Raw genomic sequence first — 27,378 nt, forward strand, 5'->3', positions numbered from 1 at the left:
ACCCCTGAGTATAGCAAGTTACAATGAGAATTGCATACAATATGCATTTAAAACAGTTTTGTCAGCAACATAAGTCTACAAAACCCATCGTTATACACACAACGTTCCTAGGACACATTCTCAAGCTCCAGGGTTATCTCTGTAAACAATGAACATATTTTTATTATCTGCTATGCGTCCTTGAACACATTTATCTCTAGCAGAATAAAATGTGCGTCACTCACGGACACAGCGAGACTCCATAACTAGTATCTGAAGAGAGCGCAGGCCATGGCCCCGCCCACAGCACAGATTGAGCCGAGCTGTCAGGGTCAGACCCACCCCTCGTTTGCTAACTCCGCCTTTCTGATATAAAACCTATACTAGCCCGTTCCCAATAGGTATCTCCTTCCGACAGTAGGCTCCGCCCGTTGGGTTAGTAGGACCTGTCTGATTCCCACCACGTGTTGGTGTTGTTCCCGTGTAAGCAGACATGGCAGAGATAGGTAAGATGCGTTACTTTCCCTATGGTCTTATCAAGGTTTCCGGCTCATTTTTCATCCATCAGTGCCTGTTATTCTGTTTTGGCTCCTCTTTCTGATCTGTTTCATGTTATTCCACTAGTCCGCTTCCTGCGACACAGTCCATCGCATTTCCTCTCCAAACTAGTCACATTCTATCAGCCTCTCGATATACACAATCTGCCCTCACTGCTTTCAGAGCCTACATTCCCCCATGTCTGCCTGTCGCGTGAAATCTCTTACTTGCTATAACTGTTTCTGCAATGTGCCTCTTCCCAGCCAGTGTTGCATGGGACAAAAGACGCCCTTAATTTAATAAAATGCATGTTTTATTACACTTATAGAGTAGGGGCGCATTGCATTGATGTGTACATGCAGTATGTATTGATTCTATTATGGCTTCCACATTTTGGTATTTCCTATTTTACTTTGCTTTAGCCTTTCTCTAAACTCTATATTATAACTATCTTCATAAGATCTCCAAATATACCTACAGAAAAAGCATTAATTTTTCTGCATTGGATCATATGAAGCTGTATATTTCCTCTTGTGACACTGCCCTGTCTATAGCATGTGCATGTTGAGTGTAAAATTGAGACCCATGACTTTTGGGTGCAAATTAATTATACTGTACCATGTGACCCTGCACAGATAGATCTTTGTGCTTTCACATGCTTCCTGGGCCTGGTTAAACATAATTCACAATAGTAATCATTCTTTATGCCATACAAAATTGTAGTGTTTCCTATGGGAGGTATAGGAGTCACTGGTATATGTAACACACTTATATTTTCTGAAAAGCTCTGTATAATATGTTGGTGTAATAAAATATAGTAATTGTTGCAAGTTAACCCTAAGATGCATTGTATATTATGAAGCTGAATCTGTGCATGGGCAAATAAACTCCCACCTGAAATTCATGAGGCTAAAATATAGGACTGTAATGTAGAAACACCTGAGGTAGGCTGGGTACTCTACAGAAAATTTCTCCTGATGTGATATAGTTAATGATTTTACCAATTACTAGGGGGGAATCAGCATGTCGATTGACCTTCAGATCTGTGCTCTTCATCTGTTACAACCATCAGTTGAAAAGATTGGCTGCACACCATAGAGATCTATGGACACTGCTGGTCCTTAGTGTATACACACTGCAGAATTGGAATCACAGTTCCATCCTTGAGGGAGATTTTTCGTTCGGTTTAAAAAGCAGAAGATACAATGTGCTTTGGAATGATAATTGCTCATTGTTGGAGCATATATACTAATGTGATATCAGTCTGAACAGTCATTTATCATGTGATTGGCTTGATAATCGGTTGAAAAACCTGTAGTGTGTACTCCTCCTAAGTCAGGGACAACAATCCTATAGAAAGCAACATCAATCACATAGGTGTGGCTTGTGTGTTAATTAAGATTACTCCAGCGCGTGGTCTGGGTATGATTGCATATAAAAATGTCTGACTGTTCTGGTTCGTATGGCAGCAAGAGGAGACCTCTGATTTTGAAAGAGGGGTGATTGTGCCATCTGTAAAGTAATCCTGAATATAGGCGTTAAATAAATACGAATTACGTGTAACCATCGAAGATGCTTATTGTGGCCCATTAGAAGCTAGTTATTGGATATTCAAATTTCAAATACATATGATCCACTTTCTGTATTTAGATCATCCAGAAATTAGACAAAATTACTGAATGATAGACCTTAAACGGGGGGGAGTGAAGTGTGATATATTGGCAATTATTGCATCTTTAAGACTTTGTTTTCCAGCTCTCTTCAGTGTTTCTGATAAGAGTGGACTTGTGGAGTTTGCCCAGCGGTTGAGTGCTCTCGGCCTTTCCTTGGTGGCCTCTGGTGGAACTGCAAAATGCCTACGTGATGCTGGACTCACTGTCAGGTATAGAGAAGTTCTAATAAGAGATGTATTTTTATTATCTAAGAAATTATCCCCTCTTTCTCCGCTAGAAGTATTCATACAATATAGCTACTGAGGAATGCACAATGCAATAAAAAAAAAAAAAATCACTTAACTGCCTGAAACTGTTAGTTAAAGGTGCTGATCCATCACTGTTAATATATTCCTCATCTGTGCATGTTGCTCCTGGTTGCCAGGAGAAACTGTAGACTGGGTTTGTGTACCCTAGTAGGACTGTCTCATTGTGAGCTTGGACTATCCATAAACTAATCCTGCTGTGATAAAGGGGCTGAACACAATTTAAACTACCTCTTTTCTGGTCTATGGCTGTTTCTGGCAGCGGAGAGTCATCCACTAATCCTGATAGATCAGCATCTGTTTCTGAATTTTTGCTCCATGCTGGTAATGGATTATCATTTTACTGTGTGCCCTATTCCATAACTAGATAGTAGGTTCTTAATATTACAGATGGACCAACACTTACTAATACACTGATCAGCTTGTTAAAGCTGTTGGGGTAACTGACTTCTCAAGGAGACCTGGGGGTAAATGTATCAAGCTGCGAGTTTTCGTTGGGTTTGAAAAGTGGAGATGTTGCCTATAGCAACCAGATAGTCGTCATTTATTTAGTACATTCTACAAAATGATAGCTAGAATCTCCTTGCTATAGGCAACATCTCCACTTTTCAAATCTGACCCCCTCCCCACTGGAGTAACAAGTCCCGGGGTTATCTCCCTGTGTGAGTATAGTTTTTATTTACAGGGTAGTTAGATTACTGCATTTCTCACGAAGTCCTTTCCCTCTGTTTTCTCATTTAGAGATGTGTCTGAGCTTACTGGCTTTCCAGAGATGCTGGGTGGACGTGTGAAAACCCTACACCCTGCTGTACATGCTGGTGAGCCCAGGGGTGGTTTTTTTTTTTTTTTTTTTGGGGGTGGCGGGTTACTCCTTATAGTGGGGGGGATTACGATTTTTTTTTTCTTTAGATCTTGGTTACTGTGTGCTTTGCATTAGGTAATGATCACTTATTAACCTCATTCATGTTTATATTATGGTATATTTCACCAATATATGTGGCTTAACAGAACTGTAAAAGTCCATCTGCACGCCCCCCTGCCTGATCAAATCCTGTACACAAAGTAGTACATTATACCACACTACCAACTATGTCACTGCTGGCCATGTGGTTTGTTCTGGTGAGCTCATGATAAGGCAGAGGGGCAGCACTCAGCCATCTGAATTTAGACACTTGTTCACGTTACGTTAGTTCTGTAGTTGGAGGAGCTAGGGGAGCGATCCACAGTGAATATTTACATACCTGCCTTGCTCACATTAACTCCAATGTACTTACTGATGACCCCACTCTCAAACTGTAAGTTGTCAACATTACAGAATTCAAGACTTCTCCCGAGCTGCCCCCCTGCACTGGAATGACCTCCCACGCTCCGTCCGTTTGTCCCCTAACCTGTGCTCTTTCAAACGGGCACTCAAAACTCATCTCTTCCTCAAAGCTTACCAGCCTTCCACCTAAACCTCTCTCCACCCTCACTCTCTTCACTTCGCTCCTCCTCAGTAGTGGGGAGCACTTGCTCCCCTCCTCCGACTCCCTTTGTGCCTGCCGTCTGTCTACCCTCCCTATAGGATGTAAGCTCGTATGAGCAGGGCCCTCCTCCCTCCTGTCTCGCTACCTTATCTTCTGCTCCACTTCAATATATTTGCCTTGCCTGGAGCCTCTGAAGTCTTGGTACTACTCGTTTATTGTTTTGTACTGTTATTCCCTGTACGGTCCATTGTTTGTACTGTGTACAGCGCTACAGAAACCTTGTGGCGCCTTATAAATAAACAATAATAATAAAACTAAAGAGTGCCTTCATTCAAATGCCATAGGAGCCTGTGGATATGATCCTTGGTTTCAGTCTAGAGTACTGAAAAGAGAATGATTTTTCTGTAAAGGCAAGTATCGCATAGACCACTAAACAAATTCTTAACTAATTTGTGGTGTTGGCTGGACTGCATTATATGTTGCCCCTTAAGTTATTTGTAATCAATAGTAATTTCATAGTCAGGAATATGTGGACAGGTTTTCTATACTTTTTATTTGGACACTTGGATACAACTGTGTGATGCAATTCTTCTTGCATGACTGGCTTCATGTTTGGCAGTTCACAAGAAGTTGCCTGGTGCTCCTCTATTTTATAACTGTGCATATAAGTACCAGGGCTCTTTACAATCGCTGTAGTAAATGTAATTTATTTTTATTTTTTATTTTTTTTATTGCATCTTTATTTTTCTTGCTGTTTGTTGCAGAACTTCTTACAGCAGAGTAAGTAAACTTGACTGTACTTGTTTCTGATCTGCTTTTCTCAGGTATCTTGGCACGGAGCACCCCTGAAGACAAAGCGGATCTTACTAAATTAGGTTTCAGCTATGTCAGGTATTCCAGGGATTTTAATATGGGGGGGGGGGGGGGTATAAATTGAGTGCGTACATTGTAGGAGTCTAAAGTGCATAAAAACCTGCATGACTGATTGCATTTGTTTTTGATAATGCTGCTGGCGTGATTGTACATTATTTGTAGTAATATACTTACTGTGACTTCTTACAGGGTGCTTGTCTGTAACCTGTATCCTTTTGTAAAGACCGTGTCTGCAGCTGGTGTCACAGTAGAGGAAGCTGTTGAGCAGATCGATATTGGTAAATGTCTCTTGTCTTTGGTGTGGAACCTCACTACCTGTTGTCTCTCCTGCACACTGCTTATTGTTTTGCAACTCTTGCATTTTCATTGTTTAATATGAGAACACATAACAGTATATGTTCATATCCTTTATGGGGGAACAGCAGGATACTTAAGAAGGTCTCATACTATCCTCATGCATTTGCTGGGCCTCCTAAATTACTTGGCTGTCTCACCGTTCAGGAGTTAATCCAACCCTTTTTTAGTGGGGAGAATATTAAATGGACATCTCAACATGCATATAAACATGTAGCATTTACTATGTGACATTTGTATAGGTTTTTAATCTATATTTCTGCACGTCTGCATAATATTTGCTATTTTCTAGGTGTATGTATATATTTTGAGTATTCGGGTGTGAACATTGATATCCTGTCAACTTTACTGCGATTAACTTTAAACTTTAGAATCCTTACAGTATAAACTGCATGGCTCCTAATTGGCTATAGATGATCACAGTAACTAAGCACACACACATGTTCTTAAGACAACAGTTTGGCTACAATCCTTTTCTCCTACTTACTGCTCCCTATAATCCACCTGCTCCTCACCAATTTCTCCAGTGCCTTTCATAGCTGATTTTTATATTTCTAATGTAGTTTTACAGTATGCACTGTGGCATGTTTTTGTTTTCTTTCCCTTCCATTTTCCTTCCCTGAATTCCTGCAAAGGCTGTCTAGATTAGGCTTTTCCATTCCAGGGTGCAGGCATACCAGGCTCTCAGAAATCCATATCCAGGACATGTAGTGCTAGGTCCCAAGCCTTGGTTGTTTATGGTCATATCTGTGCTGAAAGCCAGACTACATTATCTATGGGACAATTAAAATCTCCCTTCCGTGCTATCTGCTACGCTCCACAGTCCTGGATGTGGAGCGAGGAAATTCCTGAGTGGTCTCGTCCCCTGTGGTAGGCACACTTCCTGTCTACCTGTACTGTGCTCTTAACATTCTTCTTTTTTTTTTTTTCATATTCAATTGTGCACTTACTGTTACTACAGTAATAGTGCGCATATTTACCATTGGTATGGTAATCTATAATGCTGGTTTCTGCTCAGGAAGCCATGAGCAGAAATCTGGGTTAAAATTGCCATATAAGCAGTAATATAATTAACGCCTTTATTACCCATTCTCAAAAAAACAATCTTGCCCCACCTCACTTGCTATCTATCACCCCTTCTCTCTTCTCCCCTTTGCCCCTAAAATACTCGAGAGGATAGTCTGCAACCGCCTCACTAGGCACCTCTGGGACAGCTCCCTCCTTGACCCTCTCCAATGTGGGTTCTGCCCACTCCACTCCACTGTAACCGCCCTGGCCAAAGTTACTAATGACATCATCTTGGCTAAATCTAAGGGCTACTTCTCCCTGCTCATCCTTCTGTACCTCTCCTCTGCCTTCGAAACCGTCGACCACCCCCTTTCTTTCTATTCGCTTCTGTGGCTTGGTCCTTGTTTTTTTGGTGTACTTCCTACCTTGACAATCACTTTCTCTGTATCCATTTCTGGTTCATCTTGTGGTGCCCTATAAATAAAGACTAATAATAACGTTGCGTTGAATGTGGCTGAATTGAATTCCCTCCACAGAGATTGTGACCTGGACAGAAAGACAAGATGTCTTGGGAGGTTACTTGCACATAACATTAGGTCACGTGTATAACTTTGTTCTCTTGTTGTAATCCTGTTTTATTTGGGATCTTTCCTTTCCCTCTGCATCTGCTTGCTAATTATCTCCTGACAAGTTATGAAGTCTAGCTGCTGTTATGTGCAATGTTCAGTTATATCACAACTTGCCCATCTTGTGCTTCAGGCGGTGTAACACTACTGCGTGCAGCTGCCAAGAACCATGCCCGTGTCACTGTCCTCTGTGACCCCAGTGATTACAACAGTATTGCAGAAGAAATGGAAAAATGTGAACAGAAGGACACGACACTGGAAAGACGCTGCCAGCTGGCCCTGAAGGTGTGTAGATTTGGGGGGGGCTCAATGGGGAACATGACTGTATTGTACAAATCTTTAGAAGCATTTGTCTGTCAATCAAACACAATTACTGTTTGTGCTAATCTTCCACAGGCGTTTACACACACTGCACAATACGATGATGCCATCTCTGATTACTTCCGCAAGCAGTATAGTAAAGGGGGTTCCCAGCTTCCGTTGCGGTATGGAATAAATCCTCATCAGATTCCTGCTCAGATCTACACTCGTGGTGCACAGCTTCCTCTCACTGGTAGGGTAGTGTTTTCTCTTAAATGCTGTGTAATATCCTAACCAAGGGACAGGGATCAGTGTTTGATTATTGATCAACCTGTAGAGTTCCTTTCCAGAATGGTGTAATGAATGCAGAGAAAGGGATTAATACTCCCTAAGAAGAAATGGACTTTACACATACTGGAACATGCACACTGAAATTTTAGTAGTATTTTCACACCCTTTTTACCATTATACATTTTATGTTAAGACACCTCTGCATTTGCTGTGATTCCTAATGGGGATCAGTGATCCAGTTCTGAAAAAACAAACAAAATTATGGTTCGTAGCAATTAAAGTTGACCACACACATATTATTTTGTTTGTTTCTGAAAGCATCTTTGCATTTCCATTCAATTGCACCAAATATACATCGGATGCATATATTCAGATCCTAAAATTTCTTAATGGCTTTCTATATAATGTAATGCCTTTCTTCCTTGCTGCTCAAGCAGCAACGAAGGAAGCTATTAAACTTGAAGGATCAGTTTCCTCATATTTGACTTTCATGTGAAGTACAATCAATTTTATAACTGTCTCTTCAGCCTGAAATTGGTCTTCTAGATCTTCACAAAGATTATGGTCTACATGATGATGCTTCTTCCTCATCAGGGTTTAATGATTGTCTGTTACCTGGAGACCTTTGTGAAAGCCCATTTCAGTTCTTTTAACATTTCAAGCAGACCATCCGGACCTTGGCATTTCATGGCTGGATCATTAACACAAAGTTCTACCGAGTGCCATAGACTTCCATGGTGTTTCAGTGGGTACTCTTCGATATTGCGCGCCAGTGGGTGTTTCTTGCTAAGGCTAAGTTCTCTGTCCAAATTTCCGACCAATTCTCGCATTGCCATTTGGAACTGCATGAGTGGGATGGGGACTGTGGTCTCAAGAGGCAGTCCTTTTTATGTGCAGTTTCAAATGCACTCCATCCAAAAATACACTACTACATTTGGGGAATAGGATATTTATCTGGGTCTGAGCAACTGAACTTCTGTCTGGACCCTGAACCCCTTCTCAGGGGGTTCAGGGTCCAGACAGGCCATGTAGTGGCATAAATGTACCACCAATGAAGGGGCTTCCCGCAAATTTAATGCTGCTATGGAAGCTGTTTGGATTCTGCATTTGACATGGTACTTTCAGACCATCTCGACAATCTACATCCATGGAGTAGATCAGTAGACCATTAGGAGACTTTGGTTGTCGGCACATAGACTGTGACTATTAGTTTCTTCTTCCCGTGGTGTTGCTGCATCTCATTGACGGGCGAGTTAAGGGGCGGACTAACATAGGCTGTGTACAGTAAGGGCACCCGGTGGACACTCCAATGCTGCTGATTCAACTCCTGGGTTTCTCATAAGTACGCTTGGTTTCTGCCATATCATTTGCACCAGCAACAAAGCAGGTGTAGGTGATGACTGATGTGGCATAGTCAATGCTGAGAACACAGCAGGTATGTTTTTAATGTTCATCTGCTGAAGGAGGTGACATTGTTGCGTTTTAATATGTATATGGGGATACCCTTTTCCTACTATGCCATTGTGCTTAGAGTAAAATTATACTGAAATAAGAGTGGAGTCCAGACAAAAATGAATGTTAAAACTTCCATGTCATTAACAGAATATATTTGAAAAAGGAGAGGTTATGCCCAATGCAAAAAAGTATAATTCCTAATACTTTGCTTACAGTTAAATACCAACGTCTTCTGCAAAAATAGATCTATAAGTAAGGAGTACTAAACTATGCTGCTTATGAAGTGTAATTCGTACATAAGTTGACCAGAGGTTGGCACTGTTCACTAGGCACAATATTTTTTCATCTTCTCACAGTAGTACAGAGCTTTCTGTGTATATATGTATACTGGATCTATAATCTCGCTCACCACCTGACAAGCAGTGACAAAACAATATTGGGTAATAGAGGTGGCCCTGTGTGCCCAATTGTAAAGAACTATGGAATTTGCAGGCACTGTATAAATGATCAATATATATTTTCAAGAAAGTAGTTGTGTGCGCTAGTACTATTACTTTTAGCCATGTATTTTATTTCCAGAAAAATGTGAAATGCATTTTATGAATGTTTCCAGGTCTAGTTTATTTGCAATGTTAAATTATATTCTGTTTGGTAACCTAAACATCAGCATGACACATTGTCATTTGTATTGTCTTCTCTGCAGTGCTGAATGGATCCCCTGGGTTTATTAACCTGTGTGATGCATTGAACGCCTGGCAGCTGGTGAGGGAGCTGAAAAATGCACTAGGGCTCCCCGCAGCCACCTCCTTCAAGCATGTGAGCCCTGCAGGTAAAAGCATTAAAATCCATGGCCTAATTACTTTTATAGTTTCTTGTGTGCTTGGTTGTAGAGTCTCAACGTCAACTGCAACTTTTGATGCCAAATTAATTGGGGTGGGTTTTGTTTTTTTGTCCAATAGACCAATCAGAATTTCAAAATATCCAAAGTGCAAGAATCATGTAATAAATATTGTTCTTGCCCATATTTCTTGTTACTGACATTGTAACCTAATTTGCCACCACCAGGTGCTGCTGTGGGTGTTCCACTCTCAGAAGAAGAGGCTCAGGTGTGCATGGTGCGGGATCTTTACACAACACTCTCCCCGTTGGCAACGGCTTATGCCAGAGCTAGAGGTAATGCCTCTTTTCTGTGACTTTCTATAGAGCACAGCTTTAAAAATTCTCATGGTTTGGTAGTATGAGAACCTGTGTTCTTCCTAGGTGCTGACAGAATGTCGTCTTTTGGTGACTTCATTGCCATTTCTGACGTGTGTGATGTTCCCACAGCAAAAATAATATCTCGAGAGGTATGGGGAAATACCAGGGAGAGTAAGGTTTCTTAGATAAGTGGGGGGAGGGGGGGGGGGGGGTACTGAACTCATGGTCTATATAACTTATAATTGACCCATACCTTCTATACTCTGCTAGGTGTCTGATGGTATTGTGGCTCCAGGGTATGAGGAAGAGGCCCTTAAAATCCTGTCCAAGAAAAAGAATGGAGTTTATTGTGTCTTGCAGGTGATTTATAATTCTAGGTGCTTGAACAGTGTCTTACAACAGTCGTTTAATCCACATACACACCTAACACAAAGTGGAACCTCTCCTTTCGCAGCAAGGAAGATTCCTCCTTCAGTATTCTGAGACACACCTCTCCTAATAGGGTTAAGCTCCACCCACAAGCAGGAGAGCACTTGTAAGAAAGCTCTTCCTCTTCTGTCACTAGCTTGGCGCCAGTAGGGTTAGCTGTACAATATATATCTAAATGATCCTTTCCTTTATGCTATGATACATGATACCCCTTATGCAATCAGGCCTCTACAAAGTTTGCCCCAGCATGCACAATCTTTCAAGATTGTGGTTTTGTTTGGTTTGTTTTTTTTTTTTTTTTCCCCCGTCTCCCCTTAACTTGGCCTGTGTAGGCGCAGTACTAATTGCTGTGTACTTTCAGATGGACCCAACTTACGAGCCAGAAGGCAGTGAAATTCGGAGCATTTTTGGCCTATACCTGGAGCAGAAAAGAAATGATGCCGTTATAGATGGCGCTCTTTTCAACAACTTGGTGACTGCTAAGAAAGAGGTACACCCTTATTGCTTCTCAAATGTCCATTGTCAATGTTCAGCTCTGGAATAACAACTATGTATTGTCTCCTTTCCAGCTCCCTGAGTCTGCTGTCAGAGACTTGACCGTAGCCACCATTGCACTGAAGTATACCCAGTCTAATTCTGTGTGCTATGCTAAGGATGGACAGGTACATAAGCGGATGTGGGAATTCATATTGGGAGATTTTAAGATTACAGCTGCTAGTCTGTAAGCATAATGTACAGATCACCTTTTTATCTGATGACTGGGAAATGGGTGAGATCAAAGTGCGATCAGGAGAGCAGTATAATGGAACCTGTACCCTGCTGTTCTGTGCCAGGCTGCAAAATGTATTTCTTCAGCAGATGACAGATTATGTTGCACCCAAAATAAACAGGTCATTGAGGAAAAAAAACTAACCTCATTATATCCTCCATGCTCCCACACATAGCTTTTCTTGTCCTTACTTTTATTTTAGTCTCTTTTGGGGGTTCTTTTTGTACCACTTAGTGTAAAAACTACTTCCAGATCGCACAGTTTAAATGCAATGAGCACTTATAAGGCTGTTTTTGTTATTTTCTGGTGGAATGGACTGCCCCTAACTATTATTACGGGAAGTAAATGTAAGAGTGGATGGTAATCACATAATGGACCAATGATGCTAATATGCATAAACTCCAGTAATAGTCTGTATAATAGGATTCTGATGTCACTTCAGTGTTTTATTAGGAAAACCTGAGTATTATAAGGAATAAACCAACCCTCCTGTAAAGTATTGCAGATGTTATAGGTTACCTTGGTCATCTGTGACCTGTGGAAAAGCACTCTGAGGCCTAGTGCCTGTTATATGGTCACATTCTTCAGTGGTTTATAATATATCCCTGTCAAGTCCTGCTCACTCCTAGAATAAAGCATATATAGGCTGTTGCTTTAGCTTTATAAATTAGTTAACATGCAGTTTGTTTTTGGTTGTGTTTGTTTTTCTTCCCACAATTATATTTCATGTTTAGATGACAAAAAAAATCCAAGCAAAGCAGCATATTTGTTTTGGGGGTGTTTGTAATGTCTTGTACAAAAGAACCCCTTGGCAGGGTTTCCCAAACCCAGTCCTCAGGGCTCCCTAACAGTGCAGGTTTTCCATATCTCCTGGCTGGAGCACAGTTGTAGTCATTACTGACTGACACATTGTAACAGATCCACAGGTGGTCCTAATTATGTAACATGTGATCTGGAAAACCTGCACTGTTGGGGAGCGCTGAGAACTGAGTTTGGGAAACCCTGCCTTAAGGTAACTTTGTATATAGTAACATTTAAATTAACGTTCTTTGACAGGTGGTTGGAATAGGTGCTGGCCAGCAATCCCGCATACACTGCACTCGGCTGGCTGGCGACAAAGCTGATAATTGGTGGCTGCGGCACCACCCACGCGTTCTTGGCATGAAGTTTAAGGCTGGTATTAAGAGAGCGGAGATCTCAAATGCCATTGATCAATATGTGAGCGGCACCTTAGAAAAGGTATAAACGGCTGAATTATGTGAACAAAGCCTGTCTGTGCCAGAACATTTGAATATATTGTCTCACTTTCTGTAAAATCCATTTGTATAATTACAAGTTTTACTTTCTTCTGTGGCCTCAGGAGGAGCTAGCACAGTGGAAGTCACTGTTTGAGCAGCCCCCAGAACTTCTGACCCCTGAAGAGAAGCAAAAGTGGATCTCTACTCTTAGCGGTGTCTGTCTGAGCTCCGATGCCTTTTTCCCATTCAGAGATAACGTGGAGCGGGCACGTAAGGTGAGATCACTGGCAGGTGTGACTGGCCGTCTCGGGTTTATTAGTTCACTTAATAGTCCAATAAACCTAAGCTAGAAGTTGGCCTTTTATAAAGCGCAATGCTCATTTGCAAATGCTCAAATTGTGTTTTGTGATGACAGGCTTAATTATGCAGAAATACACAGGGGGGCTGTTAAGTTAGCAGCAAAAAATATGTGGGGGCATATTCAATTGACGGCGGCATCGCCGAAAATCCCGCGCTCAAAATATATTACCGTTAATACGGTAATATCTCGCTGGATTTCAGCTCGCAGCTCCCTGACGTAGCCAGGGATCAGAACCAAAAAGCAGACACAGGATAATGCAGCACAGGCACCAGCACACTACTCCTAGAAGCAACACACAATCACTTTCAAAAGAGGAGTGTTAGGGCAGGCTTTAAATAGTGCAGCCAACCACTCGGGATAATATGGGTAACGCCTGCAGTCACTTGTGTAATAAAGACCTGAATGAAGCTAAACACTTTTTCTTAAAAAAAAAAAAAAAAAAAAAAAAAAAAAAAATATGTATGTTTCCACCATAACCATTATGAGGTGAATCCACAGAACTAGGCGCTAGATTGACTTTCTTGGGTCTGTTTCAGGGATCCTGAAGATGAGCCTCTTTGAGGTGTGCTTTTGTGAACAGGTAGACACACTAGTAAGAGAATATGAGAAACGAACCAATAGAATGATTTTGCACTTCTCTTTATCAGGCAGGCAGAGTCTTTTGCGGTTGATCCGCAATTTTATACTTTTCCACACATTCTCTCCCCTTTATTTCGCTAGCTTTTTCTGGATTGGAGATACTCTATATTTTCATTCTGAAATAATAAAGGTTATACTTTTTTAATGATTTGTGACTCGCATCTCTTGAGTGCTCCCCTATACACTTCTCTCTGTTATCATATTCTCTGATAATTTAAGTGTGAGGGTGCACCTTAGGCAATAATATAAGTTGTATATTCCCTGAGTGGCAAGAAATTGGCCAAATATAGGGATGTCAAATGTGTTTGCTTGGTGTGGTGGTTCTTTGTCTAGATCCACTAGTAAGCCATGCAGGTGCACATGTGTTTGCAGTTCACAAATGGGACTTATGAATACTACAAATAAAAGTACAAGTTCTCATAACTTGCAATATTTGTGTACTTGCAGTTCATGCTACTGTCAGCCATTTTCTTGGAGCAAGGGGGAGGGTGTGTATGGCTCCTACTCATTGGATAATTAAGTTGACTTTAAAATAGTAGCCCTTTGATCATAATGAAGACCGTACTGTCATTATACTTAGACTTGAATGCTAACTGGACCTTGGGCACCAGGCTGCATTGATCTGCATAGTATTAGAACTTATTACTGTGAGTGCTGACCCAGAAGTCCTGGTAGTCCATAAGGTCACCACATTTTCCTGTGGGGAGGGATGTACCACAAGCTGTCAGTCTTTGTTGTGAGGTTGATTTTGGTGACAATTTTGTGCCTAATGGTCTTCATTTCTCGCTTACAGAGTGGGGTTCAGTTCATTGCTGCTCCGTCTGGGTCTACAGCTGACAAGATAGTGATTGAGGCATGTGACGAGCTGGACATTGTGTTGTCGCACACCAACCTGCGACTCTTCCACCACTAACATTCCAAGATCGTGTGGCGTCTACTAGAACTTTGTGCTGTTACAATAAAATTCTTTGTTGCATTTGAATTTTCCATTTGATTTATTTTAATCTGTTTATCTTAAACACTAAAAAAAAATATTATAAGGGCTACAATGGGTGTATAAAATTCATGCTTGCTTGCTTCACTGACAGTAATGTAAAAGAGGGTGTGATTTCTTTCACATCTGGTGTTGCATATGAGGACATAATGAACAATAGTGTAATCCTCAATTCCTAAAACTTTATAATCTGTCATTATTCAGCAAAAGAAGCCAATGAAGCAGTGTGTTGAAACATGGGTTTTTCCTTTATTAGCTTGTAAAAAAACAATTAACAGTAACGTTTACAGTTTGTTTTTTTTTTTGTTTTCTTTTGGAATTTCAGTTTTAAATTGTAAGGAGTGGAGCAAAATACCTCAAATACAACAAACACTGCTGCAGTTCACTGTTATTTGAGGACAGTTTATGCACAGCTGTTTACAAAAAAAATGTATCTTTATTTTCACACTTTGTTCAAGAGACAACAATGTAGAACATGAGCAATGAGTAATCATAGCTATTTTTAAATTGTAGGTTTGCTTGGGATCATTATCCTGTTGCATGAGCCAGATTTACTACAGATATACAATGGAGAAATGGAAGTGGCTCAATCCATGTCATTGGACTTAACTTTAAACAGTTAAAGTCCCTACCTATATTGAGTCTTGAACGCATGTATTTATATTGAGTGCTAATTTAGTATAAGGGCCAGCACTCCCTGTTGGCTACTGTTCCTATGCATGCCTCTCAAACTGAGCAACTTACATTTCTGTACAATCATTTTATTAGTTCACAAAATTCTACAATAAAGCCAAAGGAGGGGTAGTGCTAATGAGGTCAATTTATTAACTGCAGTGTGTACCACTTAAAAATAATTACATATGCAAAATAAACATTCTCAAATATAAACCTAAAGAAAACAATTAAATACCATATGTAAATATTTAATGTCTGCAGAATCTCAACCAATATAAGAGCATGTAAAATTATCATCTTGCAAAGGTTTAATAAATGAGCAACACAAAATATGCATCAAACAAAACCTAAACCCCTTCAGTAACTGTCTTTTCAAACCTACAGCTTAAAAAAACAAAAACAAATTCCATCTCCACTTTATACTACTATTCCATGATAAAATGTCTCAGCTTGACACAATGTAGTGGAGATAGGCAGTTGAAGATACTTCCAAGATAAATGAACACACTACAATTAGTCTATAAAAGGCATTAGTATATAAAACTCATGCAGTTTGAGGAACTACCACTAGATGGTAGCGGTGTTGGAGTCTGACCTATTGTCAGCTCAGTCTGGAAGTTTGCAGGGTGATACAGCCTGGTTGGTTACAAACACTGATTAGGGTAGTTATAGGGTGCAGGATCCAGGCTTAAGGAGATATATAATGGATTTAATTATTCTCTAAACCATTGGGAGCCCCTGAGATGTATATAGGGGGACAGTAAGGTAGCAGAATGGCAGTGAGAGAATGAAATGGAATGTTACTGCTCTTAAGACATCTGCGGACAGTGGCGGACTGGTCAGGGTGTCAGCTTGCCCAATGGCAAGTGGGCCCCCTTAAACATTAGACAATATGTTAAAAATGTTAATGACCTTTTAGTAGCTTGAAAATATAGTAGAAGTTCCAATATTACTGTATGCAACTAATATTTATGTTTTATTACTATTTTAATAAAATCATTTTTCAAGGATACTTTATATTTAAAAATATAATAAATAACGCTGAAAAAATAATTCCAATTCGAATTATGTGAGGCATACGTTATAGGCTCGTATCTTTCCTAATGCGACCGCGCAGTGAAGCTTAGCAGGAAATCCCAGCCTGGGATCGTGATGTGCAGCCGGAGTCAACTTTGTATCAAGTTATTGCAAAGACAGCAAATATTTTTCATTGCATCGCCCTCAGTTTGAGAGTGCTTTGTCAGGTCTTCACCTCGTGCTTGCTGTGTTTTGTGTGTTTTATAAAAGGTATGTATTTAATATTTTTTTTTATATACTGTGGCCCTATGCCCTTTAATTAAAATATAATGTATTTTCTTTCATTGTATAAAATTAGTACAAAAATACAAGGTAGTAAATATATTTAAGCTGCAGTCTCTAATAATATATACGCATAACACAAGTTCTATAAATAATTATACCTTTTATTTACTTTACCGTTAACATTACTGTGATAAAATTGTTAGTAATAGATGCATCTATAAAACATATTTCCATTGATGTGTTCTTGCGGTGAGGTCCATTATGTTTTTCTATTGTACGGTAGAAATTTGTTACAATACGCTACAACAGTTTACAAACAAAATGCAGACTTCAGCAACACACTAATAATTTATCAAATGCAAACGTACAAATAGCCAACTTATGGAAAATGCTGGATTCACCATTTAATTGTAGATGTTCAGTTTTCCCAACAAGGAGTATTTTTAATTAAGTTTTAATTTCCCTTACCAGCATGGAAAAGACCAAGCATGGTTGCAGTCTTGAGCGCTTTGGTAATCTGTGAATAGAAGGAAGGTCAGCGTGAGGTGGTTTGCAGTGAGTTTTTAATCTTGGATAAAAGATGTTGGAGAGCACTAAATACTTTTGTAGTGAAAGCATAATTTAATGGGGAAACAAGCGTGATCCCAGTAGGAGAAAGGCAGATAATGATCAAGAGGAGAGCGGATATTCTTGCAGCAGTTATTTTGAAAAGGTTGTAGGGGACAAAGATGTCATTGCAGAATGATAGAGGTTGCAGCAGCTTTCTTGGGAACTGATAATGGTATTTGATACCAACACAAAGCACAAATACAATTTGAAATAGATGCATTTGGTGAAACTGGTGAGGAATGAGCTCAGTGGGGATGCTAGGGAATAAATTGTCTGGAGTGGTCATGCAAAGCAACTGATGGTGGCCAGAGGGGTCTTGTGAGACAAAGAATGGTGAGGGGCGGCTGGATGGGGCATGCGAGGCAAAGGATGGTGGGTAGGGGGGATACAAGTCACCAGCTTTTCTCAAACATGCCTCCCCTTGCCCACTAGCTTTCTATCACATGCCAAACCGTGATAACTAGCCTGCCTATCATGCCACCCCATGCCCACCAACTTTGTGCTCAAATGCCCATCGGTTGCAAACAGTTTTTCTATCACATACCCCCTACTGCCCACAATTTTTTCCCCTTGCCCACCTGTTTTTTTTCTCCTATGCATCCTGCTGGCCAACAGCCTTTTCCTCGTGTCTCCTGCTGCCCTCCAGCATTTTTCATGCATGCCAACCCCTGTCCACAAGGTTTTCCCACACCATCCCCTCCTCATCAGATTATTCCCCACATGTCCCTCTTTTCACCAGTGTGACCCACATTAACCCTTCTTCTTAACAAACTCTCCTCCTGTACCTTTATCTACACACAAAGATTTCCAGTAGCTCAATTGCACTATATACTGTGTGAATGCAGCAGTCACATGACCTTGTGATGTCATCATGACTTCAGACTTTATCTGAAGGGGTGTGTTTGTTTTGTCCATGTTTGAGTGGGTTTCCCCCCACAGTCCAAAACATACTGGTAGGCAAACTATCTTCTAACGAATGTAACCCTAGTGTGGAATGTGGGTGTTCAGGTGATAGGGAATATAGAGATTGTAAACACAAAAGGGGTAGGGTCTGAAGTGAATGATTAAATATTTTCTGTAAAACTTAGTTGTGCTTAACTTTTACATGGTCCCACTGTCCAGCAATTAGAATTGTTTTGGATATAAAATGAATCGGCTGCAGGAGCTTTTCAGAGCGAGTTTCCATGTCAGCCAATTGCAGGGCACTAAAGGGAACCTTTTGGAGACTGAGCAGATGCAATAGCTTATATAATGAAATTGTCAATTTTGCACATAATGACAAATATTTTAACTCCTGTCATGGAAAGGGACATTTACTCCTAAAATGTGACATACGCTTTACAGGTTCCAGTATAAAAGGGAACAGTATGCACAAAATAATTTACCTGAAACTATAAAACAAAGACCCTTATGCTCATAATACTTACAGGGCTGAAGGGCATCTGCGAAATTGTGAAGATGATCACAACTCAAATTAAAATTTTTGTGATACAAATTCCATATGCCATTATAAAATAGAATTATAGTGTTTCACAACAAAGAAAAAAATATAATCCACTAGGCGCAGCGGTTCCCAAAGTGTGCGCCGCGGCGGTGCCGCGGGAAAGTCAGAAAAAAACCAAAACATAAACTCACCAACTATAGTGACAAGCTGCGTGAGAGAGAGGGAGAATGCTGGATCCCGGCGCCGCGCGGATTGGTGAGTTTATGTTTTGTTTTGTTTTTTTCTGACTTTCCCGCGGCAGAGGGGACAGAGTGAGAGGGAGTGTGGCAGATGGAGAGGATGGGGACAGAGGGCATAGAAGGGGGACAGCGTGACAGAGGGCAGAGGAGAGGGGGCAGCGTGACAGAGGGCAGAGGAGAGGGGGCAGTGTGACAGAGGGCAGAGGAGAGGGGGCAGTGTGACAGAGGGCAGAAGAGAGGGGACAGCGTGACAAAGGGCAGAGTGTCTGGATGTAGTGGGGGCATTTTTGCATACAACTAAATAAGTATTTCTGTCCTGACCTAAATACTTATTACATTTTTTGACCCAACTACTTCTAAAACAGGACTGCTCAGTAATTATTTTGGAGAGGTGCCTTGAAAAAATTATGGAGACTCTAAGGGTGCTGCGAACTGCAAAAGTTTGGGAACCACTGCACTAGGGTGTAAAAAAAATCCTTTTTTATATCTGATATTTTTGTACACATATTTAGAGTATGAAGCAAATCAGTCCTGCAAAAGTTCTGACCAAACCGGTTTAATTATACATGGCCAAAAGTATGTGAACCCCACTTTTAATTAGTATGTACAGCCACACCAATTGCTAAAAATCAACCATATAGCCATGCAATCTCCATAGTTAAACATTAGCAGTAGAATGTGTAGCACTGAAGAGCTGAGACTTTCAATCTGGCAGTTCCATTGGATGTCACCTTTATAACAAGTTAGTTCATCGAATTTCTGTCCTACTTCAACTGACCGCCAAGTGAAAATGCTGTTACTGCGAAGTGGAAACGTCAAGGTGCAACAACAGCTCAGATGCAAAGTAATAAGCCATATAAGCTCATAGACCTGAACTGCCGAGTGCAGAAGCGCGTAATATAGTCTTCTTGGCTGCAGCACTCACTACAAACTTCCAAACCGCCTCTGGAAGCAATGCCAGTATAAGAACTCAACTGCTTCATGGATTGTGGTGCCATGGTTGAGCAGTGGCACACAAGCCTCAGATCAGCATATGCAATGCCAAACGTCGACGAGAGTGGCGTAAAGCATACTGGAGCAGTGGAAACACAATCTCAGGTGTGATGAAACAGACATGCTTCACTGACACCCATCACAAATGGCTTTCTGCTAAAAGAAAAAAATTAGACAAATCCAAGCAGAAAATGTTCTTCAGCAAACATGCCCATTATGTGAAGCAGACACGTCTGGGAGTTTTTTGGCATACCTGGCATATATGCCAGGCCATATATACCTGGCAGGGCAGCACAGTGGCCTAGTGGTTAACACTTCTGCCTCACAGCGCTGGGGTCATGAGTTCAATTCCCGACCATGGCCTTATCTGTGTGGAGTTTGTATGTTCTCCCTGTGTTTGTGTGAGTTTCCTCCGGGTGCTCCGGTTTCCTCCCACACTCCAAAAACATACTGGTAGGTTAATTGGCTTCTATCAAAATTGACCCTAGTGTCTGTGTGTGAGTTTGTGTCTATATTAGGGAATTTAGACTGTAAGCTCCAATGGGGCAGGGACTGGTGTGAATGGGTTCTCTGTACAGCGCTGCGGAATTAGTGGCGCTATATAAATAAATATTGATGATATATGGAAGGTGCAAATACTGCTGTTCCTGTAATTTTAGGTCCCATCGGAGTGGAGCACTTCCTACTGCCTAATATTGCTGGGGTCATTCATGACTTCTACTGGGAGGTATATACATCTCGGGTACATTATACTGAGAGGGACCTGTCTCATTACTTAGACACAATCTATCTTCCTACTCTTATAGCTCACAGCAGATTGTTCTTGGATTCTGTTTATACTGGAAGAAGTTGCCTTAATTTCCTTTCTTAATGGAAAAGCCCTGGGTGTGGACAGCCTTCCCATTAGACTTTACAAATAAAATACTCTTTGTTATGGTCCTTAAGTTATTTGAAACCTTTAATGCTCTATTTGACTCTGGAGTTTTTTTTGTCCGACTCCATGGCTGAGGCACCGATCGTGGTCCTACTGAAACCTGGTAAGGACCCACTATATCCAGATTCGTATAGGCCTGTATCTCTCCTCTCCACTGATAAGATGTTAGATAAATTATTAGCATTTAGACTTAAAGTAATTTTGGACTTGATTAATCAGCTTAAAACTGACTTTATGTCTGTAAAGACCACATCTAAATTTATTTACTCTCATGCAGGTGACTGATTTGAGTGTACAGGAATCGGCGATAGTTACCCTTGATGTCGCTATGGCATTTGATTGTGTTGATTGGTCATATTTATGGGAGGTAATGAACAGATTTGGAATGGGTTGTGTCTATGTAAAGTGGGCTAAGCTCCTCTTTTATAACCCGGTTGCACAAGTGTCAATGGGTACGTGACCAGTCAGTTCAAAGTAGGAAGAGCCACTCAGCAAGGATGTCCTCTCTTCTTTACTTGCTTTGGTCATCGAGCCCCTTACATGTTTAATCCATAACACTCCCACCATTCGAGGGCCTAAGGACTACTATTAGGGAGGACAAAGTGGCCAATTTTATGGATTAATATGCTGCTTTTTCCATGTGACACAAGGTGCTCAAGTTGTGAATGTATTTGGCTCCTATTCAGGTTCAAAGATCAACTGGGACAAATAAATTATATTTCCATTAGGGTGTTCCTGCCCAAAATTTCCCTATAGTAGGTTCCCCCTGAAATGGACCTCCCGCTTGAAATATCTGGGTATATGGATCTCCAATGATGTATGGGATAATGTGCACCTGAACATTCAGCCTCAAATTGACTTTCTGAATTCTAAAATTCACATGTGGCAGAAACTACATCTTCCAGTGTTGGGGAGGATAAATCTTCTAAAAATGATCCTACAGCCCAGATTCCTTTATGTTTTGCAACAGGTGCCAGCTTTCCTGCCCGCCTCTCTGTTTTGCAAAATTGATCAGTTAATTTCCTCTGGTTTGGGGCGGAAGCAGGGAAAACTAAACTTGAGTGCTTAAGTCTAGGAACGCAGGTGGCTTTGCCTTTTAAAACCTTAGGTTGTATTGCTATGCCTCCCAAATAGCTCATTTAAAATTCTGAATATCAGACGCAGATTACTATGATTTCAATTGGGAATTGCTGAGGCAGGAAGCCAGCTGTCACACTCCTTTAGATTTTACCGTCTGGTGTTTGCCCTAACAAACGGCTCCCCTGCACTTACAAGCTGTAAAGATATGGAATGCTGCCCAGGTTGTGCGGGAGTGGATCCCGGTCCTCTCCTTTGAGGTCTTTCTAAATTTGCTAAACTGAAATCTTTGACTAGTCATATCTTGACTACGAACGTCCAGTCTGCTATAGGACAAATATGTTGCTAGGGTCCTCAAATCATTTGTCCAACTTACAGCAGAATTTGCAATTCAACACTATGTTTTACTGTTATTTACAATGTTAACATGCCTTAATGGCTCAATTTAAGCGAGCAATCCCTTTCCTTTAGGAAGCCCCTGTGGAATCCCTGCTCCAGCTCTTAGGTTACACAAAGCTCACTTCCTTTACCCATTTGTATTTACCAAGTGACTATGCTACTAATCACCTTGTACAATTATGTAACAAGTGGGAGTTGGATCTCAACCCTCTCCTCAACCTAAACTGCCAATTTGATGTTCCAGATCTATATTTTGCACAGAGCATACCTTACTTCTTGTAGATTGGCTAAACTACAAAGTGATCAGACAACTCACCTGCCAAAATGCTGTGACCTATGTGCCAATTTCTGGAATCTCATGGCAGTGCCCAGTAGTTGAAGTGGAAATTTAGAAGTGGCAGTATGAAAAATGTAATGGGGCTGTAAGTGAATGGAGATTTATAGGATTACAATGAAGGCAGCAGGAGAAGCGGCGGTACCACCGTATACACCCTTACTTCAACCACTGGCTGGTGGTGCCCTTGAATTAAGCACTTTTGGTCCAGAGTTATAAACAAGACTGATGTACGGGTACAGTTATTCTCACCTGGCAGCTGCCTTTTTTTGTTTGCGGTTGGATGATGTTAACATGAATACATTTATTGAATATTGTCTCTTTAACTAAGTTCTGTATAGCTAGAGTGATGTTGGCCTCTGCTAGCGCTCATGTTCAGGATTGTATTACTGTACATGGTGGGTTATGAAAGATTTGTCTATACTTTTAGGACCTGCTCCTTGAAGTATGAACGCATATGAGGCTGAGGGCTGGTCTCCTCTTTTATCTTACCCTCTGTGACTAATCCTTCTCTACTGGATTAGATCCGTGGGCACCCTTACTCCTGTTTTTGTTTCTTCTTGCTTGCATTATCTCCTTGACATGGTTTACATTTCCTGCTTTTTATTATTACATATGTTTCTTTTATTAGTATACTGTATACATGAATGTACTCGTGTTGTATTTGCTTGATACCTTTGAAACAAAGATCTCCTACAACTGTATTCTGCATAAAATGTGATGCTTGTTTCCAGCAGTTGCTGTTTTAACCGATTTTGTTATAAAACAAAAACAAACCAATCCCTTTACAATCCAGTGGGATGTTTTTGGTTTCTTTTTACGAGCTTTACTTTTCTTGTTCCTTACTGGCAGAATCAGGCTTTGTTCTTCAATTGTACAACACTGGATCATTAATATATGCCAATAATCAGTAATCATTGCTGTTATTTACATTAATATATTCACAGTTGTGTAACTGGATGCATATGAATTTTATGTTCTATATAATGTTTAATTAATGTATTTTACCAAGCCATGTTTGTGACGTTTCGGCAGGATAGGCAACGGTACTTTAGAGTTTCTAGGACTGAGTCAGAATACATTTAAATATCAGACACGTGCACCTATATTTAAGATCTTTTTATTAAAAGAGTTATCTTTCCACAGTAGTAAAAGCTTTGGCACATACAGTAAAAAAAAAACTAAACAAAAACCAACCATAATTACATCAGATTCAACTGCCATCACTTTCTAGATTTAAGAATTATTTTCCATAGTAAAGTAGAAGGAATCCACTGAAGATGCAGCGGACATTGATAAATAACAATGAAGGAAGGTCAGGTATTAGTAAGGATTGTGCGGGGGAAAGGAATTAAAATTGTGCATATGGTAAAAAGACATCAGTGTCGGAAGCAGCAAGTTTGGCGCTGCGCTGGTAACATAAAAGCAGTATTGGTCCCATCGGCTTGTGGCGTCCTTAACCCGCTGATGCCAAAGTCCCCTGCAGTTTATCAACTACTGCAATACACTGCAATACACTGCAAGATTCCCTAGACTCAGAAGGGCACTTTCACACAGGATTGTTTACCTTTAAGGATATAAAAAGGCAACATACTGCCTAGTATTAAAAACAAATTAAAATAAAACTAATTTCCCTTTTGTTTCCCAGATCAATTTAAGCAAAAAACAAAAAAAACATTACAATCATTGAATACTGAATGGCATGAAGTACTTCAGATGAGTTTCGAAGCGGTTTGTATTATCTGCCAGTCAGAGGTGGCATCCATGCTCCTCCTATCCCAATTTGCTGCTCCACTAGTGCAGCTTAATGCACACTTTGCCTGTGTGACAAGACTAATTAGCTGTTGATCCTTTTAGAATGTTCTGCATCTGCTTGAAGGCCCAGTGGAAGGAAGCACTCAATGGGACATTTCACATTCTAGATAGGAAGAGATTTTTTTTTTAAGCAAATATCTAACCATATGCTTGAAAATCAGTGCATAGTGTACATTGAGGTTTTAAAGGAACCTCTTATTAAGTGGAGCTTGGAAGTCATCAGAAATGAATGCAAGAACATATATACTGGATAATTTGTAAAATATAGTCAGTCAGTTACATAAGCACAATGCTAGATAGAGAGCTCAGTGTGTGTTTGACAAACATATAGGTTACAGTATAGTACAATCTCCCATCTGCTGTAAAATTGCTAACCAGTCTCTAGGTACTAGTGTACAGAAAAAGGAGACTGCAAATTAGCAAGTACGAAGTCACCTTACTGCAATCTGCTATTTATGGAATAGAAGGCATGCCTCAAAATTAAGCAGGGACACAATTTGAGTTGAAGTGAAGTGGACAGTAACTGAAAATAAAAGTAAAGGAGGAGGGGATAGGTACATTTATACTCTGAAAGTCATACTTGTCATCTGCATTTAAAATTTGTATAAACTTTTTTTTTTGTGTTTTTTTAAATCCACTCTTACTCAGTGGAGTTCGTTGGCAATGCCATCTTGCGTTGCCCTAATAAAGTAGTTTTGCCAGTGTATAGCAAGACCTTATCAATAGACCCAATGGTCTTATGGAAAGACTTCCAATACAAAAAAACACTGATTATTAAGGTCTATACTACTCCAGCAATACTTACGTAGTTTGAATGGAATGTTTTTGTGATCTCTGACACTGTGTGCCCGGCAGCATCAGGAGTAACTGCAGCACCTGGTCTTCGGCAGTTGTCGCAACGCCATCCCTGTCAGAACAAGCAAAAAAAATAAGTGTATTTTTAAAAGAATTGTGAATCATCCCTTTTCTAGCAGGTTCTCCTTATGACAAGTCAAGATGAGTCGCTTGCGGCTTATTTACAATGTTGGCCACCATACGATTCTCATAACAGAAAAAAAAAACAAAAAAAAAACTTTACTTCCATTTAAACACCCCGAGGCCCAATGTGAACATTAGGTTTCAATCTTAGTCATGCTGGCATACTCGAGCCTGTATCTTGGCCAACTGGCCCTATTTTACACCCTTTGCTGGATAGAAAATATTAATGCCGCATTTTAATATTTGTTGAAAGGCAAATCACTCACCTGTTGTCCTCCATAGCAGGTACATGAGCAGATAGCCCCCAGGTATTCCTTCTGCCACTGCTCCCCAACATTATACATTTTCCCTTCATCGTAGCAAGTAGCTTCATCTGTAAAAGTGATATGTACTTTAAGATATTAAGTAATCCTGCTACAAAAAGGAGTCGCTAATCTGACAGTCTACACCCCAGATGAACTCATAGAACACAGCTATTTTTATTGCACCCCTCTTAACTGGGCACAGAAGATCTCAAATACACTTACGAGGTTCACATGTTGACTTTCCACTGCCATGGCAGGTACAGCTCATCATCTGTCCATTATCTCCCTGGCGGTCCCATTTATCACCAATCCTGTGGTTAACTCCTTTGTCAAAGCACCATTCTATATAAACCAATGGGAGCAGATTAAGATATAATGTGGCTAACAAATCATGTTTCATCAGCCAGATGGTAAAGATAGATCTGACAGAATACAGTTACAGAGTAGATACATATACTTGGGTGTATGAAATCAACCCTCTCTAAAAGGCACCTCTACGTTAAGATTATATATGCATTATTAGATATAGAATCCTCTAACAAACTAGTAATTTGCAGGGAGTCCACACAGAGGAATCCGCACTTAAGACAAAAAAAAAAAAAAAAAAGTTTGCACTGTAAGCTTGGTTAAGCCACATCTCTATGATCTCCGATTTTCACAGCAGGAAGACTAAATTTACACCTCTGTAAATGGCTACTTGAAGCTAAATAATCACAGTGCTATGTACATTACTGCATGGTATTATGAAAGAAGAAAAAGAAAAAAGGAGGAAGGTTCATACTCACTTGATGAGTCACATTTAAAGTGTCCACTTCCATACCCCAGACACTTGCACAAAAGTTTAAGTCCAGACTCTGACATACGTTCCCACTCCTGACCGATTGTGTAATATGCCCCAATGAATGGGTCATAACACGCATCCTCAACAGGTTGTAGCACTCCATCAGGGACACCTGATCAAGAAAAGAACATTCAGTCAGCAGGAGACAATCTAGCTAATTAACATTTGTGATCTAACAAATTCTTATTAAAAACAAAACAAAAAGCAATTAATACCCCCCCTCAATTTAAGAATCATTAATCTCTTACCAGCATTGCCAACTGTCACCAATTCCTCCAAGATCTTGTGCCTATTTAGTCCTTTCAGTGCCTCCACAATAATATTATATGTTGCTCCACGGGTGAGACCATTCAGTGTGGCACTGGTAGAGGTACCAGGAACCTTAAACTGCAAATACATGTGAAACATTTACAGGTATGTCAAAGGGTCACATGAGAACTTGCCGTTGAATATGATATCAAAGTATGAATTGTGAATGTTGACCTAGGCAGCTAATTCAGTCATGAGAAGTCTATGGTTTAATCTGCCACTTGGACTGGACTGGGCTGTAGAAGCAGCGTTGCATCAACACTACCAATATTTCTTGGAGATATAATATTTTACAAAAATAACCTATGACCTAACTCCTAATTAGGGCTGTGAAAAAAATAAAATAAAAAGACCACCAATTATGAGAAAGGAGGATTCTTCAAATTTTTAGTGCCCAATTCCTAGGGGGTGGAGTTTTATCCAGTGTCCCCTATTCACTGAAGGCGAAGAAATTTGATTCAGAAAATCTCTCCTGGTCATGTAGGTCCACAAGTAAAAGATTTTTCCATGCCCAGTATTGGTTTATGTAGCATTAGTGACCAACAGCAACACAGAAAGTAACAGATCAGGACTATTTACTCTAAAAAGTGCATTTCAATAACCAACAGCAAATCAATTATGTTACATACA

At 40.3% G+C, this 27,378-nt stretch overlaps 2 protein-coding genes across 7 annotated transcripts in view; one reads left to right on the top strand and one right to left on the bottom strand.

Moving 5' to 3' along the window:
* The first annotated feature begins 375 nt into the window (after positions 1-375).
* Positions 376-14,482, top strand: ATIC (5-aminoimidazole-4-carboxamide ribonucleotide formyltransferase/IMP cyclohydrolase). Its single transcript, XM_075180332.1, has 16 exons — positions 376-485; positions 2,272-2,398; positions 3,236-3,312; positions 4,785-4,851; positions 5,023-5,111; positions 6,955-7,106; positions 7,218-7,374; positions 9,571-9,696; positions 9,933-10,040; positions 10,128-10,213; positions 10,335-10,424; positions 10,855-10,983; positions 11,063-11,155; positions 12,319-12,501; positions 12,623-12,775; positions 14,294-14,482. Exons 1-16 carry the CDS (start codon positions 473-475, stop codon positions 14,411-14,413), a joined length of 1,770 nt encoding a protein of 589 aa, XP_075036433.1. The 5' UTR covers positions 376-472; the 3' UTR covers positions 14,414-14,482.
* A 9,122-nt stretch (positions 14,483-23,604) lies between these two features.
* Positions 23,605-27,378, bottom strand: part of FN1 (fibronectin 1) — a 44,228-nt gene continuing 40,454 nt past the window's right edge. For all 6 annotated transcript variants that reach the window (XM_075180338.1, XM_075180333.1, XM_075180337.1 and 3 more), the window contains 6 exons: positions 26,688-26,826; positions 26,384-26,551; positions 25,821-25,940; positions 25,560-25,666; positions 25,121-25,222; positions 23,605-24,418 (listed from right to left, as the gene is read on the bottom strand). In XM_075180338.1, coding sequence (XP_075036439.1) covers positions 24,338-24,418; positions 25,121-25,222; positions 25,560-25,666; positions 25,821-25,940; positions 26,384-26,551; positions 26,688-26,826 — 717 coding nt within the window. In that variant the 3' untranslated portion in view covers positions 23,605-24,337. The remainder of the gene's footprint in view (positions 24,419-25,120; positions 25,223-25,559; positions 25,667-25,820; positions 25,941-26,383; positions 26,552-26,687; positions 26,827-27,378) is intronic.

The sequence above is a fragment of the Mixophyes fleayi genome, chromosome 7, assembly GCF_038048845.1.
Source record: "Mixophyes fleayi isolate aMixFle1 chromosome 7, aMixFle1.hap1, whole genome shotgun sequence".
NCBI classification, from domain to species: Eukaryota; Metazoa; Chordata; class Amphibia; order Anura; family Limnodynastidae; genus Mixophyes; species Mixophyes fleayi.